Genomic DNA, 23,583 nt, shown 5'->3' with positions numbered 1-23,583 from the left:
TTATGTAATATATATTTGATAGGTATGAGCTTGCGGAATAAATGTTTCATAGTCTCAAATCAAAAAAATGTACGTCAAGAAATGTATGCATAATTATATGAAGGTAATGTCTATTGAATAGCCCGTGTTTGTCTGGGCTTAATTAACTAATTAAAAATTAACACCAAATTTATAATTGATTAAGTTTAATACACGTTTTAAAACGTTGCGAAAAATAGTAATAGACGAAAGTGGTGCAAACAAACAAAACAAACAGAGCGGCGAGAAACAGTTTTTTCCCATGATGCACTTTTCCTCCCTTTCTATCTGGCGCCTTCTGGCAGAGAGCGGTCCAGGTCCATCTTGCCTGTTCGTGTTTGTATCCGCCGTCGTCGGCAGGCAGCGCGCTCTTCTCCTTGGTGTCGTCGTGCTCAGTAATGGCGGCGTCGGGAGGCGGAATGTCGTCGTCCGCTAACGTCTCGGCGGCGGCGGCCTTGTGCGCGCAGACAGTCGCCCGAGCTCGCTTTCCGGGCCGGCCGTGTTCGGGCCGCGTCGGCCGGCTACGGCCGGCCAAACGAAGCAAACGCGGAAGGCTGTTTTCGGACGACGCGGAGTCGTCCGACCGAGGGCCGAGGCCCGTAAACATCGGCCTCGCGTTGAGCGACGACCCGGCCCTGCTGCGCCTGCTCGGGGTTGTCGAGAAGCATGGGCGTCGGAGGGAAGCGGGCTTCGAGTCGACCGAAGAGGTGAGCGAGCCAGCTAGCTTAAGCTCAAAATGTCACACTTGGTTGAAACAAACACAAGAAATGGCGCTTGGGTGCACTTGTTGTTTAGGAATTACAAAGGATGTGGAAGCCCCATGATGTGTTAGCTGCAAAGTAGCTTTAGCTTCGGCATGTAACGCGGACTAACCCTTAGTTCCGGTGCTGGTGCGGGGATTAATTGTTCATTTATGTTCGCAATCGGCATGTTATATATAAATATAAAAAAAAATATATGTCTCAGTCTAGCTCTAATTGGCGGAAACTTTGGCGGCTAGCGACGGTTGTTAATTAAAACGAGCTCTGTGTAGTAAACTTGCACTACCTCTCGTGCTAAATTTTAAAAGAGCATAATGTCTTTAAAGCGTTTTGGACCTTGCGCATTTTTCGTCGTGTGGTGGGGAAAACGTCACAGTGGCAAGTCGACCGTCATGCTTTCCACGTTGGAGCTGTCAGCTGACTACAGGACGGAAAGCCGTTTGGACATGTATTGGACATCCAGACCATGTTTTAGTACTCTTTCTACTCACTAGTAGAACGACTAGGGTTTACTAGGAGAATTACTGTCTTACTACGAACACCCCCCCCCCCTCCCCCAGGAGGACCCCATGATCAGCATCAAATATAAGATATGCTCAAACGGCTTCATATCCTTGATACCCAATATAAGATACATACTAGTTTGCTCACATTTCTGTGCACTACTAGAACAAATGTGACTTACTAGTAATGTTTTTTTTCCCTCTCCAGATGCATATCAATGATATTGCATCATGCATAGACAGCTTCAATATCACGTTGTAGCACCAGTAAAAAATTACTTACTTACTAGTAAACTAATGAAACCTTACTAATAAACTACTGCAATGGTAAAGCTACTACACTCAACAAGTTTTTCCAACTAAAATGGCAAATTGGTCCTACTTTGTTGCACAAATGTAACACAGTAGTGGAAAAAAACAGTACTAGTAAGTTGTTGTAGTAGTGCACTTAATTGTTTAAAGGTCCAGGTATATACTCTTTATCCTCACTCGTAGGACAACTTTGCGTACTTGTAAGGACTACTACCGTACATGTTGCATACATTGTTGCTCAATTTGTGCACAACTCCTCCAACGCCCTCTCCTATGGTTGTGTCGTATATTTGTGACGTCATAATGCGCGCAACCTCGTCGCCAGTGTGGGCTTTCTTTACGGTCCTGTTATGGAGAATAACTAACACGTTGTAACATAGCAAGCTTATACTGTATTGTGGACGCCTGTTTCTTTACCAATTGCATGAAGCAATGTTGAAGTGACCTTGACTGATGGGCTTGCCGGGAACTCTTGATTTTTTTTTATTGACTGTTTTTACTGTGTGCTTTTATTGTTGCCCGCGCTGTGCACTTCGAGATTTATTTTATAAATGTAAAGTGAGTTACAAATAAAAATGTATTCTTGTTATAATTAGGCATGGCGTTATCTGATTTGATCAAAGCCTTGATGTCATGTGGACCAACATGCAAGTGGTTCCCATTTTATTTCTACTGGTTGCTAACTACAAAGTCAGAAAGTAAAAATGAATATGGAAACTGGGCAAATGTGTTTTCCTGTCCGTGTGGAGTGATTTTAGTTAGAGGGCAAACCCTAATCCATCATAAATGGATTACTAAATCAGTGGCAACTAAAAGTGACCAAGCTTTGTATTTAAAACAAAAATGATAATGGTGGATTATTAAACACTGTATTTCATCAAATAGCAGCACTTGTGCCTCAAACATTTAAGACAAAGACCGCGCTCAAGTAAGTCTTCTTTTGTCCTTGTCGTGTAAAAAGGAACAGGAAGTCAGTTTAATTGTCTCACTTTGCCACATGTGTTAAAATTCAGGGATGAGCACACTCGGTCCTCGAGGGCCGGAGTCCTGCAGGTTTTGGAGGTTTCCCTTCTCCAACACAGCTGATATATGATCAGCTCATCAGCAAGCTCTGCATAAGCTTGGTAACAATCCTGTTGATTGGAATCAGCTGCGTTGCAGCAGGGAAACCTCCAAAACCTGCAGGACGCCGGCCCTTGAGGACCGAGTTACCCACCACTGTGTTAAATGGTTAAGAGGGGCCACTATTTAAATGCTGTTGCTGACCAAAATGGCAGCACTGACCGTAACTTAAAAAAAACGTAATTGATGAATTAACCACATTTGTTCATTGTTGTCCCTTACCAAAATGTGTTTTTTTTTTTTTTTAGGAGGACGATTTTGATGGATTTGGTGCAACCACAACTCGTTCACTTAGCAAAGTGAAACCTCCCAAAGCGGTGCAGCCTCCCAAAGGTGTGAAGGCACCCCCTGCAGCAAAATCTTTCCCTGGGAAAATAATACCCAAGACCCCCAAATCGGCGATGATTAGGAAGATTGTATTGCAGGGTGCCGAAGTAGAAGAAGAAGACGACGATGAAGAAGACGACGATGAAGAAGAAGAAGAAGGGATGATTGGCATGATTGTACCGCAGAGCTCCGAAGAAGAAGGTTTGATTGGGAAGATTGTACCGCGGGGATCCAAAAAAGAATGGGTGCACGTCAAAGGCACTGGAGTAAAAGTCAAAGAGGCACAAAAGGGGATGTTGCAAGGCAGGAAACCAAAAGGCTTCCAGACTGGTGTCAGGGAAGCAGGACGATCCGAGGGAGTCCGAACGGCCGAGAATGCGAGGCAGTTAAATACAGTTAAGGTCAAAATGGCGGACACCGCCTCACCGCTGAGGTCCGCCAAGCGCGCCAGGCTGTCGGCAGAATCCTTGCAGCGCGGCCAAAGGAAAAAGATGGCCAAGGACGTGGCCGCATCCCCAAAGGTTGGTGCGGAAGCCGGCGCCCAGAGCGGGCCAGAGGCGGCAATGCCGCTCGAGGGGATGTCGTCTCCGCCGCCGGCGTTGCCTGAGCACCGCGTGCACAAACGACACTCTCGCAAGCTCTTGTACGGCAAGAGGAAGAAGACCAAAAATGCCTCGCCCGCCGCCGCCGCCGCCGCCGCCGCCAGCACTAAAAAGAAGCGCATCAAGCACGTTTTTTACGCCTACGTCTCTGATCAAAGTCCTCCAGCTCCGCCGGAAATCGAGCCTGCCGGCTCTCTCATGGAGCAGAACAACAACTCGACTGTGACCACGGCACGTTCGTCCCGCGTCATCAAGACACCCAAGAGGTTCTTGGATGAGGCGATGGTGCCCTTTCCGAAAGGCCACTTGTCCTCATGGCTTAAGAGTCAACCGAAAGACGACGAGAAGACCAGCACTTCCTCTCAAGAATCCGTTTACGGTGGCAAGTTGGACGGCGACGCCGCGCCCGCTGTGCCATTGGCCAACAAGCCCACCCCCCCAGCTAAGTTCTCTGCAAGACCGATCCACGCCACCAGTCACCTGGACTTCTACAAGAAACTCAAGAGGCTCACCTTGAAGCTGGCAGAGAAGAAGAGAGGCCATTACGCCATGCGGGTCGATGACGACGACGACGACGGAGCACGTCCGGACGATTTGAACGTGCACGTCAAGAAGAAGAGGCGGCGGCGCAGGACCAAACTCACCATGGAGGAGATGGACTCTCCCGGAGCGGTGAGGAAGCTCGCCGTGGTCGTCAACAACTCAAGAGCATCTTCGCAAGCATCCCTGGAAGACACCGGCAAGAACGGTAAGCACGGATCGTTTTTACTTGATGACATCATCACCTGCATGATTAAGCCGAAGCGTCCCAATTTATGTTAACGCAGACGCTGCAGGGAGCGACGAGGCTCATCCTGCAGCGGCGCCGGCACCTGAGGTGGGCATAACCGGACACCGCGTGGGGGGCCTGAGCGGCGCCAACAAGAGGATGCTGCACCTTCTGAAGAAAGCCAAAGTGCAGCTCATCAAGATTGACCAGCAGAAGCAATTCAAGATGACGCAGGTGAGCGCGGAATTCTTTTTGAACCCGTACATTAATACATATGAATATATCCTAATTTAGGACTTTTTTTCATATTAACAGCTGAGCGCCAGTGACACTCATGTGGCAGTGAGTGGACGACGGAAAAGGAGAGTCAACCGCTCTGCTAAACTGCATCCTCAGGTAAAGATGGAGTTCACAGAAATGACATTTGTAATCAAATATTATTTACTAAATTGTATGCTCTGTCATTTTTGTTGACAGGAGCAGCCTGTGGGCGGTCCCAGGATCAAGCACGTGTGTCGGGCGGCGGCGGTTGCCCTGGGCCAGCCGCGGGCGATGGTGCCCGACGACATCCCCCGACTCAGTGCCCTGCCGTTGCACGAGAGGGAGGGGATCACCTTTTCGCCCGCCATCGAAGGTACGCTCCTTACACGTGTGTTGAGCTTTTAACTGGCACATTAGACAAAGTGCATTCCCAGTGCACAACCTTTTTTCTTTTTTTTTTTTCTTTTTTTTTTAAGTCTTGACTGATCCTCACTTGTCACACAAACTATGTATTATATGACCTTTTGTTTGTTTTCAACACTCAAACCGAGCCACCGAGTAGACAAATAAGAGGGCAGTTGAGAAGGCATCAAAAATCTCTTGACGTTAGCACATCACAGTGCACTTGGAGTAACTAATAAAGCATAAAGCCATCCCACCCAACCACAAAATAAATCCCCCAATTCATCAATTCCCAAAAAGACGAACCGTGCCTTGTAAGCTCAATGTAGTTGTAAGTCAATTATTTTCCAGCAAAAATATCTTTTGTCACACACAGATTAGCCACTGCTGTTGGAAAGCTTTACCCAACACTGGTCGATCGGCCATCACTCTGTATGAGGTGAGAAAGTGCTGTTTGACCATTAGACTCGCTGACCCGAAGCACACATAGGGACAATCTCGCACCACATTCCAGAGGCCTGGGCTCAAATCTACACATTTATACAGTACACCGCACTAAATTCTATATATTATAGTGAATTTATGTCCTCATCTGCAATGATGACAGAAAAGACACTCAAATGGAAAAATTGAAATGTTGGCATGTGTTGTGTGAGAAAAGATTGCTTGCATTATCCAAAATGATGAATTATTACGCAGTATTAAGATACAAGCCATTCATCGTCAGTAAGAATGGCATAATGATACTTATTCTTAAGAAACTTACTTGTGATATGCATTGTTCCCCCACATATTTTCTGTTTGCGTTGGTTTTGGGAACCTATCCTGCTATTTGCTGAAAATGTCGCCTGTTCACTGCTGCAGTGCTCAGGCTAAAAGCCCCGTGGAATAAAACTGTCGCTTTGGCGCCACCGTAAAGCATCTTGGTGCCAAGGAACTATATTGAAGTGTGAGGAGGAGCTTCCTTTACATATGTCCACCTGTCCAATATGAAAGTAGCGCTTTGCTGCTATCACGTGGCATCTAAAAGCAGTTCGCGCTGGGGCAGGGCTTGGTCTGAATCTGCCATATTGCCTGAGATTGGAGCCCACCCTCCAATAAGACGGCATGGATTGTCAGCTTGGACAAATAAACTCCTCTTGTGTGCATCCATGTTCATTTTAGCCCAGTCTACCGCATCCCTTTTTTTTTTTTTATATAAATACAAATTTACATAAACATTTTTTTTTTAAATGCTATTCCAGAAAAATGCGACCTCCCCTAATATTAAATAAAAGCCTCTGGCTACTCTGTACCTCACAATGCCTTTTCAAATGTATTAAAATGCACTTTTGAGCTCCCATCATCCTCTCCCTCTCGCGCTTGCAGATGTCGCGGATGATGATTATGATGATTACGATGACGTAGAAGGCGGGGCTCAGTGGCTTGTCTCCCAGGAACCCCCCCAGGACCAGCCGAAGCAATGGCGGCGGCGGGGCCGGCGGCGTGGCCGCAAGTACAAGCGCAAGCTCTTGAGCCGCTACAGGCCCGGTGGCGTGCGCTCGCGGCGCTGTGGCGAATGCAGAGGGTGCCTGGTGGAAAGCGACTGCGCCAAGTGCACCAATTGTCGCGACAAGCCTAAGTTTGGTGGGCCCAACAAGAAGCGACAGTGTTGCATGTAAGGGAATGCAGTTGTATTTAAGGAAATGTGTGTTGTTGTTGTTTTTCCATTCAAATGAGCCTACTGATGACCCCAGAAAAAGTTTGTATGAAACGATAAAAAAATAAATAAAAAATTCGCTAGTTTTTGTAAATAACTGAACTTTTTTTCCCTTAAAAAAGATGAACACAATTTTGTGCTGTATTGTCAACAGATACAGGAGGTGCGATCGAATCGAGGCGACAAAGACGGAGCGCATTATCAAGCAATTTTCAGGTATTCATTATTATTATTATTTTTTTATTACAGCAGTAGATTGAGTGCACAAACGTATGTGCTTTTCTCAAATTAAAAAAAACTTACATTTTGTGTTGTGGTAAATTTGACTTTTTTTTCACAAATCCTACTATGGGTCAGTTTTTATTTTATTTTTTGTGTGCAAATTGACCAGCCTGTGGTGTTAAATTCCAGTGTCTTATTAAGCAAAATAATATATTGAGTGTTCATCACTCATCGCCTCCATTTTGTCAGTCCGGGCCAGGCGGATTTCGGCATCCGTGTCTAGAAAGGACGACAACTGGGGAAGCGAAACGAGCAAGACGCTATCCCTAGAGCCGACCAAAATCCGCAAGCAATGCTTGCGCAACATCACGCCACGTTGCTACAGCAACCTGCTCAAGTCCGAGTCAGACGAGGAGACGGACGAAGAGAAGATAAAGTTAAAGGAGGAGAAAATGGACACACAGCTCGGTAAACAAATTTTAGGTGGTGGTGATTCTCCCCAAAACTAAATAACTACATCTAAGGTTTGTGATCTTTTTAAGATCTTGTGCTCGGACCGTCCGTATGTGATAACCCTCATCCAGAGGTGGTGAGGCAGCGGCGGCCGTTTTCCAAAGGAAACAGACTGAGAGCGTACAAGGTAATGTTGTTGGCGATTGTCTTCTCATGTAGCTCTTTTAGACTCCTGGGTTAAATTATTTGGAATACCGTTTACTACTACTTCCTGTTGTTTATCTGTTTTTGTTTTTAACGCTAAATTTGATTGGCAGGCTCACAAATTCCCAACAAGAAAAACACCTTCCAAATAATTTCCTTCCCAGGCCTCTTTTCTTTTCTTATTTTGTCCACCAATCTAAAATATGCTGGAATTAGATACTTAAGGGTTATTTAATCTCTATTGTCAGCTTTAGCCTTGCTTTCCCTTTTCCTTTGCTTTTACATGTAAAATGTAGATGCTTTCAATTTAGGTTTTTGTTGTAAATATGCCTTAGGATATTTATACATTTCACTAACTGGTGTGGGGGATGGTGAACACAGACTTTTCTGGGGAATGTAGAGGGAGCACAGCAGTTAGCAGTTTATTACAATTTACATTTAGCATTGTGGTGTTTGAAGCAAAATTAAAAGGACCGTTACTTGGGTAGAAATTAATTTTTCTGGAGCGGAGCTAACCAAAGATCACCTTTTACACAGTGCAGGCATGTCATGTACAGCATGCATGAAGACCTCACATTTAAAATCAACCGAAAGACTGTTTGCGTGTGGTAGGTGCTACTGTTTTGGTTAGCAACGGTGCCGATGAACTGAGATGATTGCGCTTGCTGCATTCCCCCCCCCCCCCCCCGGTATATTTGAGGAAATAAGGTCACCTTTTTCGTGGTAAATTTAAATGTGCATTACTTAAAAAAAAAAAAAAAATTGCAATTATGTCAAAACCAGCAGACTTATATGGACGTAACAACAAGCATGCTTCTCTTTGCACACCTCTGCAAGTCAATTACTCCCCTCCCACCTTTTTACTCACACTGGCTAACATAGTGTCCCTACAATAGGGCTTCGTCCTTTGTGTGTCGCCTCCGTTGCATGTGCCTCTATGCAAGTGTAGCTTTTGGAACCTGTATGGCTGGTTGGCTTAGGCAGTCCCCTCCTCCGCAGGAATCGCAGAACACGGAAGAGACGGCGCCCAGCGCTACGTACCCATGCCCCAGCCCACCCGGAAGCCCCGTGCCCAAACTGCCGCGGGAGCTCAGAGTTCACTTATACCGCCTCCCTGATCCTCAACTGCAGTCGCTCCGGCACATGGAGCCAAACCCTAAACAATCCGAACCTGAATTGATGCAGCCCGTAACGCAGACTAGCGAGCCGCACGCAGTGCATGCCGTAGCGCCACAGCTCGTAAAAGGTCAGCCGCCAGAAACGCGGCCGCCTTCACGTGTCCTTGTATTGCAACTGCGCCGCTTGCCTCAGTCTGCGGTGAAGGCCGCATTGCACGGGCGGAAAAGTGAATCACCGCCACCCCAAGGGAGCCCAAAATCCATGTCGCACTCAGCTCTGACAGAGGTTGCAACCACGTTACGCTTTCAAGGAGATGCGCTGTTGCGGCCGCTCCGTGATTTGACCGACAAGGATCTCACAGTGGACGGAGCAGATGGCGCCCGGGATGATGGCCAAGATGGACAAGAAGGGACGGGGCTGCAAGGGCCGCCAGGAACTGACCCACACTGTGTCCTTCCTTCCCAGAATGCCGCCGAAGGCTCGTCTGTCAGCGCCCTCGTGGGTTTCCCTAATGGATTTCCCCAGAAGGGCCCGGTGCTTGACAAGACAAAGATACGTGTGGATTTTAAGGTAGGCTTGAATGTTTGACTTTCGTATTGCGAGGGTTTCTTTTTACAAAGCGCTAAAAATGCGAATGGAAATGGCAAAGTGAAAGTATTAAAGGTGAGGTGCATTTTTTTTAATACAATTTTAAATGTTTCAAAATAACATCCATATTATGTAAATTATTAAGATTGTGATGTCACAATTCAGAGAAGGCTCACAGAAGATAATAATTAAGAGTTATATCCACTCAATTCAACTCGTGTAGATATAATGATGTATGTGTGAACTAAATGGTGATTAGTGTTTTACCTTAAATGGTAATTGCTAGTGTGCTAATCACGATTAGCCAAAAGTGGGTGGGGAATTACACAATTATTTGATGGAATGATTAATAATCGACTTTAAAAAGTTTCAATAGTAAGAGCCCTAATTGGTAGTAACATTTTACACTTGGTGGTTGGACACATTTCTAATAACGTCAATTGAATTGTGTCCTCCAGGAGGATTGCGCAATCCGGAACGTGTGGCTAATGGGTGGCCTCAGCATCCTCACATCTGTTCCCACCACACCTCAGCCAGTCTGTCTGCTATGCGCCAGCAAAGGACGACATGAGGTAAACCGGACCCCCCGTCCAGTCCTTAAGTGTCTGATTTGAGTTCTCCTGAATTAACTTTACTCTTCTTCTTCCTTCTCAGATGATCTACTGCCAGATATGCTGCGAGCCTTTCCACAACTTCTGCCTCTCTGCCGAGGAGCGACCCCTGGGGGAGAACAAGGAGAACTGGTGCTGCCGACGCTGCAAGTTCTGCCACGTGTGTGGGCGCCGAAGCAAGCTGTCCAAGGTGCGAAAGCCAACTCACTTTTGGCGTGTACCATTTTGACTCCTGATATCAACTCATTAGTTTTTAATGCCTCTGCAGCCTGTGTTGCAATGCAAGAGATGCCAAACCTCCTACCATCCTTCCTGCTTGGGACCAACATACCCAAAGCCAATGAACTGCAACCTACCCTGGGTAATCTTTATATATTTATCAAATCAAAGCTAATAATTTAAATAATACTTTTATTCAAGTTTTGGTTGGAATTTTTGTAACAAAGGTTTGTTTGTTGTTGTTTTTTTAAAGCTCTGCATGACGTGCATTCGCTGCAAAAGCTGTGGCGTGACGCCTGGAAAGTCATGGGACGTGGCCTGGAACCATGCGGAGAACTTCTGCCCGGACTGCGCCATTCTTCACGAAAAAGGTTTGTTGGTTACTTCATGCTAACATCGATAGTGGAGTTCCAAACTTTTTCAAGAAATGAAATTATGGAAATTGAAATAAATCGTAGGGAGGAAAACTCAGAATTAAAATTGATGAATTCAATTGTTTGACGTGTCTTATATACGCAGGTCACTTCTGCACAGTTTGCAACAAATGCTATGATGACGACGACAGCCAGCGGGCGCGGATGATTCAGTGTTTTAAATGTAACCACTGGGTGCATCACAGCTGTGAGGGCCTCTCAGGTGACTTTTATTGCAGAATATGCCTTTGTATTCTGTCTCCTCGCGCACGAGTCCACATTGTGTTGATTTTTTTTTGTTTGTTTTTCTTGCAGAGGAGCTTAACGGGCTACTCGCTAGCCGGCCCCATGACGCCATCTTCACCTGCTCCCCCTGCCGACAGCATATTGGCGAAGATGGAAGCCTGAAGGTGCGTTTGCAAAGCCAACTGCTGCTGGGCCTGCAGGAAGTGATGGCCAGCCTTCTCACCTCTAGCGCCACTCAGCACCTTATGCTCTGTCAATCGGTACGTGTGCAGCTGCGCTTAAGAAGTTTTACGTACTTCCTTGTTGCTTTGAATGAGTGTGTGCGTGTATGTTTCAGTGTCAGGAAACGAACTGTAAGACAGAGTTAATCGTGGATCAGCCACCAGCGTGTGATCTACAAGCCATGGACAACAAATTAAAAGCAGGCAGTTACTCATCCATTGTGAGTATGAGCTCAATGGTGATAAATGTTGCTAAAAAATATTGGTAACTATGACCCCCTTCCTCTCTTTCACCCCCATCAGAAAACATTCCATGCAGATGTCGTTTCTGTGATGAGAAAGTGTCTCAAGAAGGAAGAAGAGGAAAAGCCCACCATTCAGGCCAGGGACCACTATGCCAAAGTAATCGCCCCACCTGAAAGGAGACAATTTTGAAACAATTCCCAAGTGTCATAATAAATTGTGACTTACTTTGTTAAAATACTCCAAGATTAAATTAAATAAATAAATACAGAGCTCTATTCATACGCAACCCATTCGAGTGATTGACCGTAATTATCCCCCACCACAAAAAGGCTGAGCCAATGGCAAGTCTGGCTTTTGTTACCATGACGACCAGGGGGTTTGCCTGTTAATTGCGACTAGATCTTGCAAGAAGAAAAGCTTAAGTACCTACAAAGAGAAAAGTATTTTCACTCATGGAGACAGCACTTTATGTAATATGTATGTGGTGCAATGACACCAAACACAAATAGCCCCCCCCCCCCCAAAAAAAAATAAAAAATACCACCAATCAGAAGCTAGTACTGTTAAACAATGATGGACTGCGCGTCAACAAAACTCAGTGCAACTTTGAATACTTTTTTCAACTTTGACATACTATCCCGGGAGTCACATGTGAGGGAATGTGTTTCATACTGTATAGCTTGAAAGTGGCTGTGGATCTTCACCCAGCCTTGATTCCATATTATGGGGGAAGAATCTTTGTTTATGGCTGTTGTAATGTTAACAGTTAGCTGAAATTTAAGATTCAGGACGATGGACAATTTAGTTTTTACAATTTTTCATTTAATTTTATACATGATAGGTGGGCATGCACCCCAGAGCCAAGTATTTGTACACAAGACTTGAACAAGTAAATCTGCCATAAAATGTCCCCTTAAACATGAATTTAGTGATTTCTCATGTAGGCCGGTTGCCTTCAATGTAACAGTATTATTGCTTGTTGTAACAGTTGATGGTGCAAGCATTCAGCTGGCTTCCTGTACACCACCAAAACAAGTTGAGGTCGTTCTCTGAGGACCTGCCAATGTAAGTTTAATACACACGCTGGCCACTATATTAGTTACTCATGCACAATCTGCTGACATCCATCCTATATTTTGTGCAAATCCTTTGCTCTGCAGTGGCCTGCTCCCCGAAGCGGTAATCCCGCCTTCTAAGGAGCACAGCTATGCACAGTGGACCCAAAGGACATACCAGCCGAGGGAGAGCAAATGGTCGCAGGCGGAGAAAGGTAAGGAAGACACTGTACAGCAGCTGCTTGCGCAATCATTTGAGGAAAATACCGAATTTGACTGAATTTCACATTTAACAAAATCCAAAATCGGTATTGTGCCAATTAGTTACCATGTATATCATCCATGCAGGTGTGGTGAATGATGTGGAAGCTTCCAAAGATGTCAGACAGTGTGTTTTATGTCAGCAATATGGTGACTCTGCTCCGAGAGTAAGATGAAGTTGCTTTTTCCTTTGTAATTGCATCACATTAAAATCTATCTGAAGATGAAAAACAAAAACTTCATCTTGATAGGACGGAGGACGACTGTTGTACTTGGGCCAGAACGAGTGGGCCCACATCAACTGCTGCATTTGGTCTGCTGAAGTTTATGAGAACAAAGGCGCCCTACATCAAGTACATACTGCGGTCTACAGGGGGCGCCACATGGTATGCAATCATCAAACAGTGATTGGTTGTTGTTACAGAGGAAAGTTTAAAAAAATATATATATATTTTTGGGGGTTGAGAATTGCACACTATTTTTATTTTCTTTCGCTAGCGCTGCGACCGTTGTGGACTGTCCGGTGCCACGGTGGGCTGCTGCCTGTCCACCTGCCAGAGTAATTTCCACTTCATGTGTGCGCGAGCGCAGGACTGTGTGTTTCAGCGGGATCGGAAGGTCTACTGCTACAAGCACACACATCTCGTCAGTGTGGCGGTGTGTGGGGGCGATCTTGTTGTTGCTCTTGCTAAATAATTTTAGGTCGAAAATATATATATTTTTAAACTTTCCCAAAAAATTTCAGACCGTGTCCGGGGTTGGATTTGAAGTTCCACGGCGAGTCTATGTTGACTTTGAAGGGATCACGCTCAAGAGGAAGTTCCTCACAGGCCTCGAACCTGAAGACATTAATATGACCATTGGTATGCATATTTGATTATTATTTGGTTGTACATCACTGCAGGCTACAATACTGTGGTTATATTTGTATTGTTGACGAGGGCTGGGCGATATGGCCCAAAATTCATGTCACTGTAAGGGTATAGAATTAAATGTTTATTATATATATATATATATATATATATAGCTATATGGATTTAAAAAAACAATGAAATAATACATTTACTTTGGCTAAAAGCATTTATACTGCAAATCTCAACTCAAAATTAAGTCAGCACTCTGGTGCAAAAATAGTGATATCAAACAGTGATATCAAACAGTGATATCACACCCATCATTCTTCTTAATGTATGCCAGCTTTTATAGATTGATAAAAAGCTTACATTGTTTAGATATATGCAATTATTAACAGTTAATGCATTGATGGACTTTTTTCTGTGAGTTTGAAATGTCCGACAGTATTTGAATGCAGCTGCAGTTTACCATGATGTCATCATGTGCTATGCGGTGCCAAAATATATACCGTTTATATCGGCCAGCCCTATTGACATACTTCGATTGTGCCGATGTACATGAGATTATGTTGACTATGTTGTACGAATGTTGCTTGTGTTTTTAGGGTCTCTACAAATCCAGAAACTGGGTGTGTTGTCAGAAATCTCATCAAATGGGAGGATGTTATACCCGGTTGGATACCAGTAAGCGGTCCCTTTCGTGATGCAAACTTGAAATCATTTAAGATGACAAATTAATTCATACGAACGCACCGTCTTTATGTAGGTGTTCTCGGTTATACTGGAGCACCGTGGATCCGCGCAGACACTGCAAGTACACCTGTAAGGTGACCGAAGTAAGCAGCCCCCTGCCCGACGAGGAGCAGGAGCTCCTCATGAAGTACGATCAAGAGGAGAATCAAACCATCGTCCACATGCCCAACTTCCACAGAGGTAAAATAGTCCGTTTTAGCTTGTGATGAGGCTCTTGGATGGCGGATCAGATGCCTAAATTTGTGACGTTGCCATCGCCCCCAAGATGCGGACACTGTGGAGAGTTTAAGCACCTCATCCAGCCCACTTTGTTCTGCTACTCCATCGCCCAACTCCAAACTGCACAATTCACCTGGATCCAAGCACGGCTACTCACAGACAAGGAGGCCCGCAGGGGGTTCTTTCCGACCACTCCCGTCTCCAGGTATGCAACAAGGCAGTTAAGAAGTAAAATCTTTTTTTCTTTTAACTGTGCAAATTTACAACGGTAGTTTTCAAAGAGCACTTAACATATTGTAGTTAAGAAAACAACTGAACCCAGCATGAGCAACTTTTAACAAATTTGAAAACCTTAGTGGTGAGTTGAGTGTCTTCGGTTAACTTAACTTCTTGGTTTTAGGTTCGGTATCTTCCAAATTACATCAGATCTTAACTCTGCGGGACCTGGAGGACACTCACCGCCGTCGAAGGCTGTCGTCTCGGAGCCGCTGTAGCTCCTCCCCGACCGACAGCGGCCCCGTCCACTCCCGCTGCGGCATCTTCAGCTCTCCGCCGAGGTCTTCCAACTTTGCTCCCACCTCACCTCCCCTATCGCGGCAGGACTCCCTTTCGCCCGGTTGGGGCTCCCCTTCTGGGCCGATCTCGGCTGGATTGTCGCCTCACCACGGCTCCCCGAGGGGCAGGCACGCGTTTAAGATCACCACTCCCGTGTCTGCCGACGTTCCCCAAGATTTCTTGGCATCATCCGAGACGGAGGACGCCGCTGTGGCGACGACAAATGGGATCTCGCTGGCTCCCGATAACGCAGACGGACACTTAGAGCTTCCTTACACGGTGTTTGACACTGACACCGAGGTTGCCGTGGCCTCTGTTCTCAACTCCAAACTGGACTTTGATGAGACCCTTCTGACCGATAGTAGCCGGCTGGATGTAGAAATGCCGGCGGCGGACTCGGAAGATGAAGACCACGGGGTTAAACTTACACGCACCGTGGTTTGCGAGGCCGCTGGTGGCGCGCACACCTCGGCCCCGCCCTCCACGCCGTCCATTTCGCAGTTGGATGGCGCCGACGACGGCTCGGAGAGCGACCGCAGCGAGGAAGCCGATGGCGTGGGAAGCAGCGACGCTCAAATTCACGCCAACGTCAACTCGCCCACGAAGCAGCTGACAGTCACTCTCAAGAGGTTGGACTCTTTTTACGAGGCCAAACAAGGTACAAGCGTGGCAAGCAGCTTACTGGAAGATCAGTCAGCCCCGGTTTTCCTTGACGCTTTCGATATGGTGCAAAGCGAGGAGGTTCTGATAGACTATGACACATCTGCCAAGGACATGTTTCTAGAAGCCCCCGCCGCTAGTTCTGCTGCCACCAAGGATGTCCATTTGGTGTCCACAAGTAGTAACCGGGCTGATGACAATGACAACGCGTCATCAGCAGACTCCACCGAAGGCTTCAAAGATGACGCTAAGGACCCGGACTATTCTCCTGAGGCCAAAAACATCTCGCACTCGCCATTGAATAGAGTCATTGTCAAAAATATACGCCGAACTCCCAAAGTGAAGGGCTTGTTGCCAAAGCAGAGTGTCCCTCAGCAGCAGCAGCAGCAGCAGCAAATCAAGGTTTTGCTGCCCCCCAAGTCAGTCCATGTGGTTAATGCAGCACCTGTGACCACCGTCACCTCGCCCATTTTCTTCAACGGGTTGAATGCTTTAAACGTCCAGCCGGCTGTCATGCGAGGCAAAACCATCGCCATCCGCTTGGACAAGCCCGTAACATCACAGCAGCCTAGCCAAGTGGTGATTACCACTCCGGTTGTGGTCCCTAGTGTGCCGACCCCGCCGCCGACACCCCAGGTTCTCCTCGTCAACAGTGAAGGTCAGATCCTGCTGAAAAACCCCAAAACCAACACATATCAAACGCTCAGCTCAAGCTCACCCACCTACAACAAGATAAGCCAAATCGCCAAGATGCTCCACAAGGGTAACGCCTTGAAGCGGCCCATCCCCCGCGTCACAGTCAAACCCTGCGCCAGCGCCCAGCCCTCCGGCATCCCCCACACGCCGGTGACCAAAGTGATCTACCGAGTGGTGCCCATCAAACGCGTGACGAGCCCCCCGCCGGCCGTCACCGTGCAGCGTAATCCCGCCTCGGTTTTGTCCGAGGCCGAAACGGCTCAAGCTATTATTAACAGAGCCATGGAGTTCCAACATGACCCCGCAAGGACCAAGCCCCTCATCCTTTGCAGCACTCAACACGCAGGTGGCAAACCTCTAGCACCACCTCAATTGCAAGACCAGCAGCCGGGTCAGTCGGCTGGTGGCGCTGCGGAGTCCCCGAGTGTCGCGGTCAGCGTGCCAACTCGCAGGCCACAGAAGACGCGGTCACTGCCTCAAGTGCGTGTCAAGCTGCCGACCTCCATCCCTCAGAGAAGGAAGAGGAAGAGAGCCATGATCGATACCCTGAAGGAACCCTCCGGTGATCATGAGGAGCATCAGGAGGACAGGTCAGTGCCAATGTTTTGTATCAATCAAGCTCTTAACGGATGAACTGGACTTTTATCTGTTTTTCGCAAAGAACCCAGCAAAGGCAGGATATTGATGCAAGTGATTTGCACAAAATAGAAATTGTAATAAAAAAAAAACGTGGCATTGGTCTAAGATTTTTTTCACGCAAACCCAGTGATGGCAGGATGTTCTACAGGCACCGTTTCAAACGAATGCCCACAAATTGTATGATGAGATCTGTAACAGAAGTATTTGTCTGCATTGACCTTTCACACAGGACCCAGCAAAGGCCGGAAAATGCTGCAATTGTTTCAGACAAAAACACTGCACCCCGCAATCTGAATATTAGCATCGGGCGGCGACGGTTGGTTTCAGGCAAGCAGAGGTAAGTGCATTGCTGATTAACCCTTACAGGCTAAAACGGCCTGGTTGACACATTTCACCTCACTAGTACAAAATAACTCCTATTGTAGTTAGTCTAAAGTGGGGCTAAAGTTAACACTTGTATCATGTTTGTTCCTGATTTACTAAGATCTACAATAGCAGGCACTAAATGTCAGCAAATTTTCCCAACATTTTTTTTTTCCTTTGACAGAGGTGTCAAAGTAAAAATGCCTGTTAAAGCTATTCCTGATGTGGACAAGGAGAATTTAAGAATTACGGCACCATCACTGCCATTGTCCCCAAGGTAAGACCATCTTTTTTATTTAAGTGTAAAAATATACTTTGTATTCACTGTGTGTACTGTGTTATGCTCAGAACTCCTAATATGGAGAGTCCCTGCAGTCAGGCTAACACACACAAGTGGGTCAGTGCTCGCCATGGAGACCTATCAGAATGGGGCCCCCTTGCAGGTTTGTCTATTTAACACTAGAATGTGTGAATATGAATAGAGCACAACTGACAATGTTGACATTTCGTAGGTTGTAGTTCCGAGGATGAGCAGCCTTTGCCCAAACACAGAAGGAGGAGCTACATGAACCAGCCTCACCTGCGTTTTGAAATCACCAGCGACGACGGCTTTAGCGTCAAAGCTAACAGCATGGAGGGTAAGTATCAATGTTAGCGTTGCAGTAGCGGCCCCAGTGCGAGCTACACTCACTTTATTTATTTATTTTTTTTAAATATCGTAACCTTTGAGGTGGGGAAATGTACCTGCGGAGAAAAAAAAAAAGTTCTTATGTGTGAGGTTTTCAAGATCATTTGTTGACTTAATGACAAAAAGCTTCAATATTAACCTCCCAATTTTCTCCCTTGACCAGTGGCTTGGCGCGCCGTGATTGACGGCGTCCAAGAGGCACGGACGGCCTTCCACCTCAGGCAGCTTCCCTTGGGCGGCATGAGCGGACCGCGGGTTCTGGGCGTGGTGCATGACGCCGTTATCTTCCTCCTGGAGCAGCTGCGCGGCGCCGCCGACTGCAAGAGCCACCGCTTCCGCTTCCACCGCTGCGATCACATCGAGGAGGAGCTGCCGCTCAACCCCAGCGGCTGCGCTCGCGGCGAAGTCTACATCCGGTGTGCTGCCCTTCTGTTTTAATGTTGTACTTGGATTTGGTTTTACACAGTATGTTTGTGGTTGGTGCTGCTGTTTTGGTTAGCAACGGAATAGATCTGGGGGCCCCACAGTAACTCAAATCGAATCATTGAATCAAACGTGTGATCAGGAAAGCGACGTTCGACATGTTCGACTTCCTGGCGTCTCAGCACCGAGAGCTCCCTCACTCGGTCATCTCCTATGAGGAGGAGGATGACGAGTTCCCGCTCAAGTCGTCCAGGTCAGTTATTTGGAAGCAAATAAAAGGGCAGAAAGACAGCAATGGCATTGAGGTCACGTGTCCCCCGTTGAATTTGTCCACCAGGCGTGCGACCAGCAGTGAGCTTCCCATGGCTATGAGATTTCGCCACCTGGAGAAAACTTCCAAGGAAGCCGTCGGTGTTTACAGGTGGACGCATGAATAGACGAATGTCCCGACATCAGGGGGAATTACTCGGCATTAATGAATCGTACTTTTCTGCAGATCTCTCATTCATGGCCGAGGGCTGTTCTGCAAGAGGAACATTGAAGCCGGAGAAATGGTCATCGAGTACGCCGGCACCGTCATCCGCGCAGTGCTGACTGATAAGCGGGAGAAATATTATGACAGCAAAGTGAGTCAGGCGGAGAATAAGTGTGTGTGTCCCTTCATTCACATACCACACATTTAAAGGGGAAAGCAATTTTTACATTTAGAGGTACATACTTTAAAAGAGAAAAAACACATTTTGTATACATGTTTTCACACAAAATCTTGAAATTAAGACGCGTGTAAAAACTAAACTTAAGATTCTTGCTTTCAACAAAACAAAAAACATTTGTTAGATACCGTCATATGAAAGCCACAAACCGTATGTGATACGTAAATTTTTTGTATTTGTTTTTATTTTTACAAAAAAAGACATTTGTCAATACACCTTTATGGAACTCACAAAGGTTGGGTGATTTATAAAATTTGAGTTGAATGCCTTTAAATCATTCTCAAATCGGGATACGCGTGGGACCCTAAGGGGCATGTTTTTTTTCTTGCCGTACTAAATGAAGTGTAATTGCACGTCCACTACTGTAGGTAGTTTGTTCTATTTTAAATGTTGAAGTGTCCCAAAGACGTATTTATAAGTTTTTCTGCTAGAGCATACAGAAGGCTTTGATGCAGCCTCTCAACTGCAAAGAACGGTTGAAGAAATTGTAGTTATTATACAAACGGCCAGCAGGTGGCAGCAAGTACTCAGAATTCTAAATAGATTTGTGAATAATGATGAAACTTAGCTATATTCTAATGCTAATTGCTGCAAAACGGAAAGAGTGAAGGGGATTGTGTTAGTGAAAATAGCTGGGAGTGAATGAGTTAAAAATAACAGTGGCCATTTCCGCACTTGCCAGGGCATCGGCTGCTACATGTTCCGCATCGACGACTTTGACGTGGTGGACGCCACCATGCAGGGCAACGCGGCGCGCTTCATCAACCACTCGTGCGAGCCCAACTGCTACTCGCGCGTCATCAACGTGGACGGCCGCAAGCACATCGTCATCTTCGCCCTGCGCAAGATCTACCGCGGCGAGGAGCTGACGTACGACTACAAGTTCCCCATCGAGGACGACGAGAGCAAGCTGCGCTGCAACTGCGGCGCGCGCCGCTGCCGCCGCTATCTTAACTAGTGGCCCGAGGTATGAATTGCACGATACAGCACATCTCCAGTGATTATACTGGTGCAAATACATCCATAAAATAACATTGTACCACAAGAAAAGCGTCCTCAGGCGTCACGTCCTGGGTGGAATCTTGACAAATGGAGCCATATGTCAATCACAGACTATTTATAGTGTGCACAATGTGTTGTGATGCGCTTTTACCATAATCAGCTTCACTTTTTTTTTCTCTCCCATTTTGTCGCAGGGAAATATTTATTTACTCGCTTGGATGCAGTCTTTTTTTCTTTTTTTTTCCTAATGTAGCATCCCATGCTTTAGTTTGTCCTTTTTCCTTTACTGCGGAGCTGCTGGTAGGATTCCCCCTGATATAGTTTTAACCGTACTCTCGGAAAAAGCTGCTTTTATCCCGCAGTCTTGTTCATTTTGTGTGTTTGACAAGAAATACAATGCATTTGCACTGTCCCTTTAATAGATTTGTTTTGTATATTTGAATAATAAATGTATATGGAGAAAACTGATTTATGTTTTAACCTTTCCCTGTGGAAGGCGGACTTAAAATTTTGACTTTTGAGGAGGGTGAAATTTCCAGCCACATCAGTGTTTCCATGTGTTCTACCTCATGTTGAAACATTTTGTCCTTCAAGATTACAAGACATAACGCAACGTTCAATACTAACCTTAACTTGGTTTACCCGCAATTGTTAGTTACGCCAACCACTGTTTTCTGTCCAAATAGTCTGCCGTAACAAAAAGTTTTGAAATGTTTTCCCCCCACATTTGGGATTTGGGGGGGGACAGGTGGTGTTTTCGGCTTTGCGCTTTGTACATAGTTGTATAAAAATTCTTTCTAAACCTGTTACATATTTTTCTACCTGCGTTTATTTTTGTTTTATTTATGTTCAATAAACGTTTTACATGTTCAAAATTCAATCTGTGCTCATGGTTTTTATTTAGAGATGCATGCAAAAAAAAAAAAAAACCCGACCTGCTTTAAAGACATAATTTGGAGAAACATACTCCAACATTTATTTTAATGAAAATTATATGATTTGGAGATGAATGCTCTTGGCAAATAAAGTTGGGGCATAAATATACATTTAAAAATGATTTTGCATTTGCAACCAGCATACATCTTAAATTATAACAAAATATGGAGCTTGTTTTTTTTTTTAAATTTTCATTTATTTACTCAAATTTATTTTTGCAATGTTTGCTGATAGATTTTTTTTCCAATATTTAATTTAAAAAAAAAATGCTTACTTGGCTAATTTGCATCCAGAAGTATGCAGTTTTCCCTTCATACTTATATTATATAAGAGCCTGGCTTGTAGGAGCTGTCACATTAAGATGGCGCCGGGCCACTGTTGATATGACTCAAGGTCTTTTCAGCCATATGCTTGCTTTCCCAGATAGCACTTTTTTTGTGCCCCACCACACACACACACACACACACACACACACACCTCAAGCTGACATTGAGAATGGCATTACAGTGTGTGTGTGTGTGTGTGTATGTATATATATATATATATGTGTGTGCGAGTCCACTGCTGCTTCTTGGAAATCCACGCGCACACACATCACCATGAAGGCCTTGATTCTGCTGGCTTTGCTCGGAGCAGCATGTAAGAATATTTCACGTTTTTCTTACGGATGGTGTATTATACAAAGGTTAATGCAGTTGCTTTAAACATTTTTAAAATGTTTTTTTACCCTTATATTTAGTAATGGCAAGGAAATATAATTATGTTAGTGATTTCCCCCCCAGTGTTCCTATAGCCTATTGTAAAATAAAAATAAAATATATATAGGGCAATTTAAGAGTTAATCTGTTAAATGTTAAATTAATAAATGTGTACAGTTGATTTGTTTAGTACTTTATTTTTAACATGCCATACACGCAAAATTGTGAGTGGCAAAATTAATCAATTTTTTTTCCTTACTATAATCGCAAATATATTTGTAACCCTCGTGTCATCTGCCAGTTGTTGCTGCCGAGCAGGACGATAAGATCGTCGGGGGCTACGAGTGCCCTCGCAACTCTGTCCCCTATCAGGTGTCGCTGAACGCCGGCTACCACTTCTGCGGTGGCTCCCTCATCTCCAGCCAGTGGGTGGTCTCCGCCGCCCATTGCTACAAATCGTACGTACAAATGGCACTTCTTACAATACCAAAGTGGATTTTCAGCTATCTGTACCTAAATCGAGTATTTTTCTAACCACTTTTTACTTGATGCCCTACATAAGTACAACCGCTGTTGTTAACCAAAACAGCAGCAACTAAACTATCCACTCTGCCCTCTCACAGTCGCATCCAGGTGCGTCTGGGCGAGCACAACATCGCCGTCAACGAGGGCACGGAGCAGTGGATTGACTCGGCCGTGCTTGTCAAGCACCCGCAGTACAACAGCCACAACCTGGACAACGACATCATGCTGATCAAGCTGAGCCGCCCGGCTGCACTCAACAACTACGTTCGCACCGTGGCGCTGCCTTCGCGCTGCACCTCCGCCGATGAAAACTGCTTGGTGTCTGGCTGGGGCAATATGGCCGCCAACGGCAGTAAGTCGCAGTCTCGATATAATAGTACAAACCTACTGAATATGTCAGGATTTATATATTTACTTTGTTTTGTTTTCTCCTCAGACAACTTCCCCGACAGGCTTCAGTGTTTGAGGCAGCCCATCATTGACGACAGGATCTGCCAGAATGCTTACCCGCACCTCTTCACCCAGAACATGCTCTGCTCCGGCTTCATGCACGGCGGTGCCAGCAGCTGCCAGGTACACCTGCGCACATCTACTAGTACATATAGTACATGTAGCCAACTTCTAAATATACTGTACGTGTCCGTAGGGAGACTCGGGCGGTCCTCTGGTGTGCAACGGTGAACTGCAGGGTGTGGTCTCCTGGGGTTACGACTGCGCCATGCAGGGACACCCCAGTGTGTACGCCCGTGTGTGTCGCTACAACAGCTGGATCAACAACGTCATGAGAAGCTACTAAGTCCCTGACCAATATCTTGTTTATTCAATAAACGTGACTATTTAAAATGTTTGCTTTCCACTTATTATAGACGACCACCAAAACGTCAAACTGTGATTTGATAAGCTTCATGTACATGTTTAGGCCTGTGGAAATTAAATACACCACAATGGACATAATATAGCAATAGTGAAAAATCTCAATACACCATTTTTTTTTTTATCGAATTAATGTTGACGACGTCGTCCATCGATAAGATTTAAAAATAGAATTGAGCTCAAAATTTGGCCCACCATGCTCTATAATTACTCAATCGCGCTTTTTACATTTTCATCATTAGCGTTTAAAGCTAAAATTGTGTTAGCTTGAATCAGAGACCCGTAAATGGTGCGTTTGGAGTCGTCGATACAGAAACATGGTTCATACTGAAATTCATCCTGTCCCAGTGTC

General features: G+C 45.5%; 2 protein-coding genes across 3 annotated transcripts; both read left to right on the top strand.

The window, feature by feature from the left end:
- Positions 1-287: 287 nt before the first annotated feature.
- kmt2ba (lysine (K)-specific methyltransferase 2Ba) lies at positions 288-21,079 on the top strand. 2 transcript variants are annotated; one of them, XM_086062350.1, is made up of 37 exons: positions 288-725; positions 2,965-4,393; positions 4,473-4,648; positions 4,730-4,810; positions 4,892-5,048; positions 6,446-6,734; positions 6,931-6,992; positions 7,248-7,466; positions 7,541-7,638; positions 9,240-9,344; positions 9,821-9,934; positions 10,017-10,163; positions 10,242-10,334; positions 10,446-10,563; positions 10,712-10,828; positions 10,921-11,111; positions 11,189-11,293; positions 11,376-11,474; positions 12,307-12,383; positions 12,479-12,588; positions 12,722-12,801; positions 12,886-13,020; positions 13,133-13,291; positions 13,380-13,497; positions 14,094-14,172; positions 14,255-14,421; positions 14,507-14,665; positions 14,861-16,961; positions 17,240-17,347; positions 17,558-17,650; positions 17,722-17,816; positions 17,886-18,011; positions 18,225-18,477; positions 18,627-18,737; positions 18,822-18,905; positions 18,981-19,110; positions 19,880-21,079. In XM_086062350.1, the coding sequence occupies exons 1-37, from the start codon at positions 417-419 to the stop codon at positions 20,153-20,155; spliced, it is 8,370 nt and encodes a 2,789-aa protein (XP_085918476.1). In that variant the 5' UTR covers positions 288-416; the 3' UTR covers positions 20,156-21,079. The 2 variants fall into 2 exon arrangements, with proteins under 2 accessions (XP_085918476.1, XP_085918475.1); XM_086062349.1 differs by having other exon boundaries at positions 8,655-9,344.
- A 550-nt stretch (positions 21,080-21,629) lies between these two features.
- On the top strand, positions 21,630-23,201 carry LOC147157545 (trypsin-3-like). Its single transcript, XM_086062253.1, has 5 exons — positions 21,630-21,774; positions 22,135-22,291; positions 22,457-22,710; positions 22,795-22,931; positions 23,005-23,201. The coding sequence occupies exons 1-5, from the start codon at positions 21,735-21,737 to the stop codon at positions 23,152-23,154; spliced, it is 738 nt and encodes a 245-aa protein (XP_085918379.1). The 5' UTR covers positions 21,630-21,734; the 3' UTR covers positions 23,155-23,201.
- The last annotated feature ends 382 nt before the right edge of the window (positions 23,202-23,583 follow it).

Source organism: Leptonotus elevatus, chromosome 19 (assembly GCF_054856555.1).
Source record: "Leptonotus elevatus isolate MCC_2025b chromosome 19, RoL_Lele_1.0, whole genome shotgun sequence".
Lineage (NCBI taxonomy): Eukaryota > Metazoa > Chordata > Actinopteri > Syngnathiformes > Syngnathidae > Leptonotus > Leptonotus elevatus.
This window is presented reverse-complemented; position numbering and strand designations above follow the sequence as displayed.

Bases quoted from the DNA above. Each gene is read 5' to 3' on its own strand.
- kmt2ba (XM_086062349.1), top strand. From the start codon at position 417: ATGGCGGCGTCGGGAGGCGGAATGTCGTCGTCCGCTAACGTCTCGGCG. The intron at 9,935-10,016 runs GTAAACCGGACC...CTTCCTTCTCAG, and splicing joins CCAGCAAAGGACGACATGAG to ATGATCTACTGCCAGATATG. The intron at 18,738-18,821 runs GTCAGTTATTTG...TTTGTCCACCAG, and splicing joins TTCCCGCTCAAGTCGTCCAG to GCGTGCGACCAGCAGTGAGC.
- LOC147157545 (XM_086062253.1), top strand. From the start codon at position 21,735: ATGAAGGCCTTGATTCTGCTGGCTTTGCTCGGAGCAGCAT. The intron at 21,775-22,134 runs GTAAGAATATTT...GTCATCTGCCAG, and splicing joins GGCTTTGCTCGGAGCAGCAT to TTGTTGCTGCCGAGCAGGAC. The intron at 22,711-22,794 runs GTAAGTCGCAGT...TTTTCTCCTCAG, and splicing joins CAATATGGCCGCCAACGGCA to ACAACTTCCCCGACAGGCTT.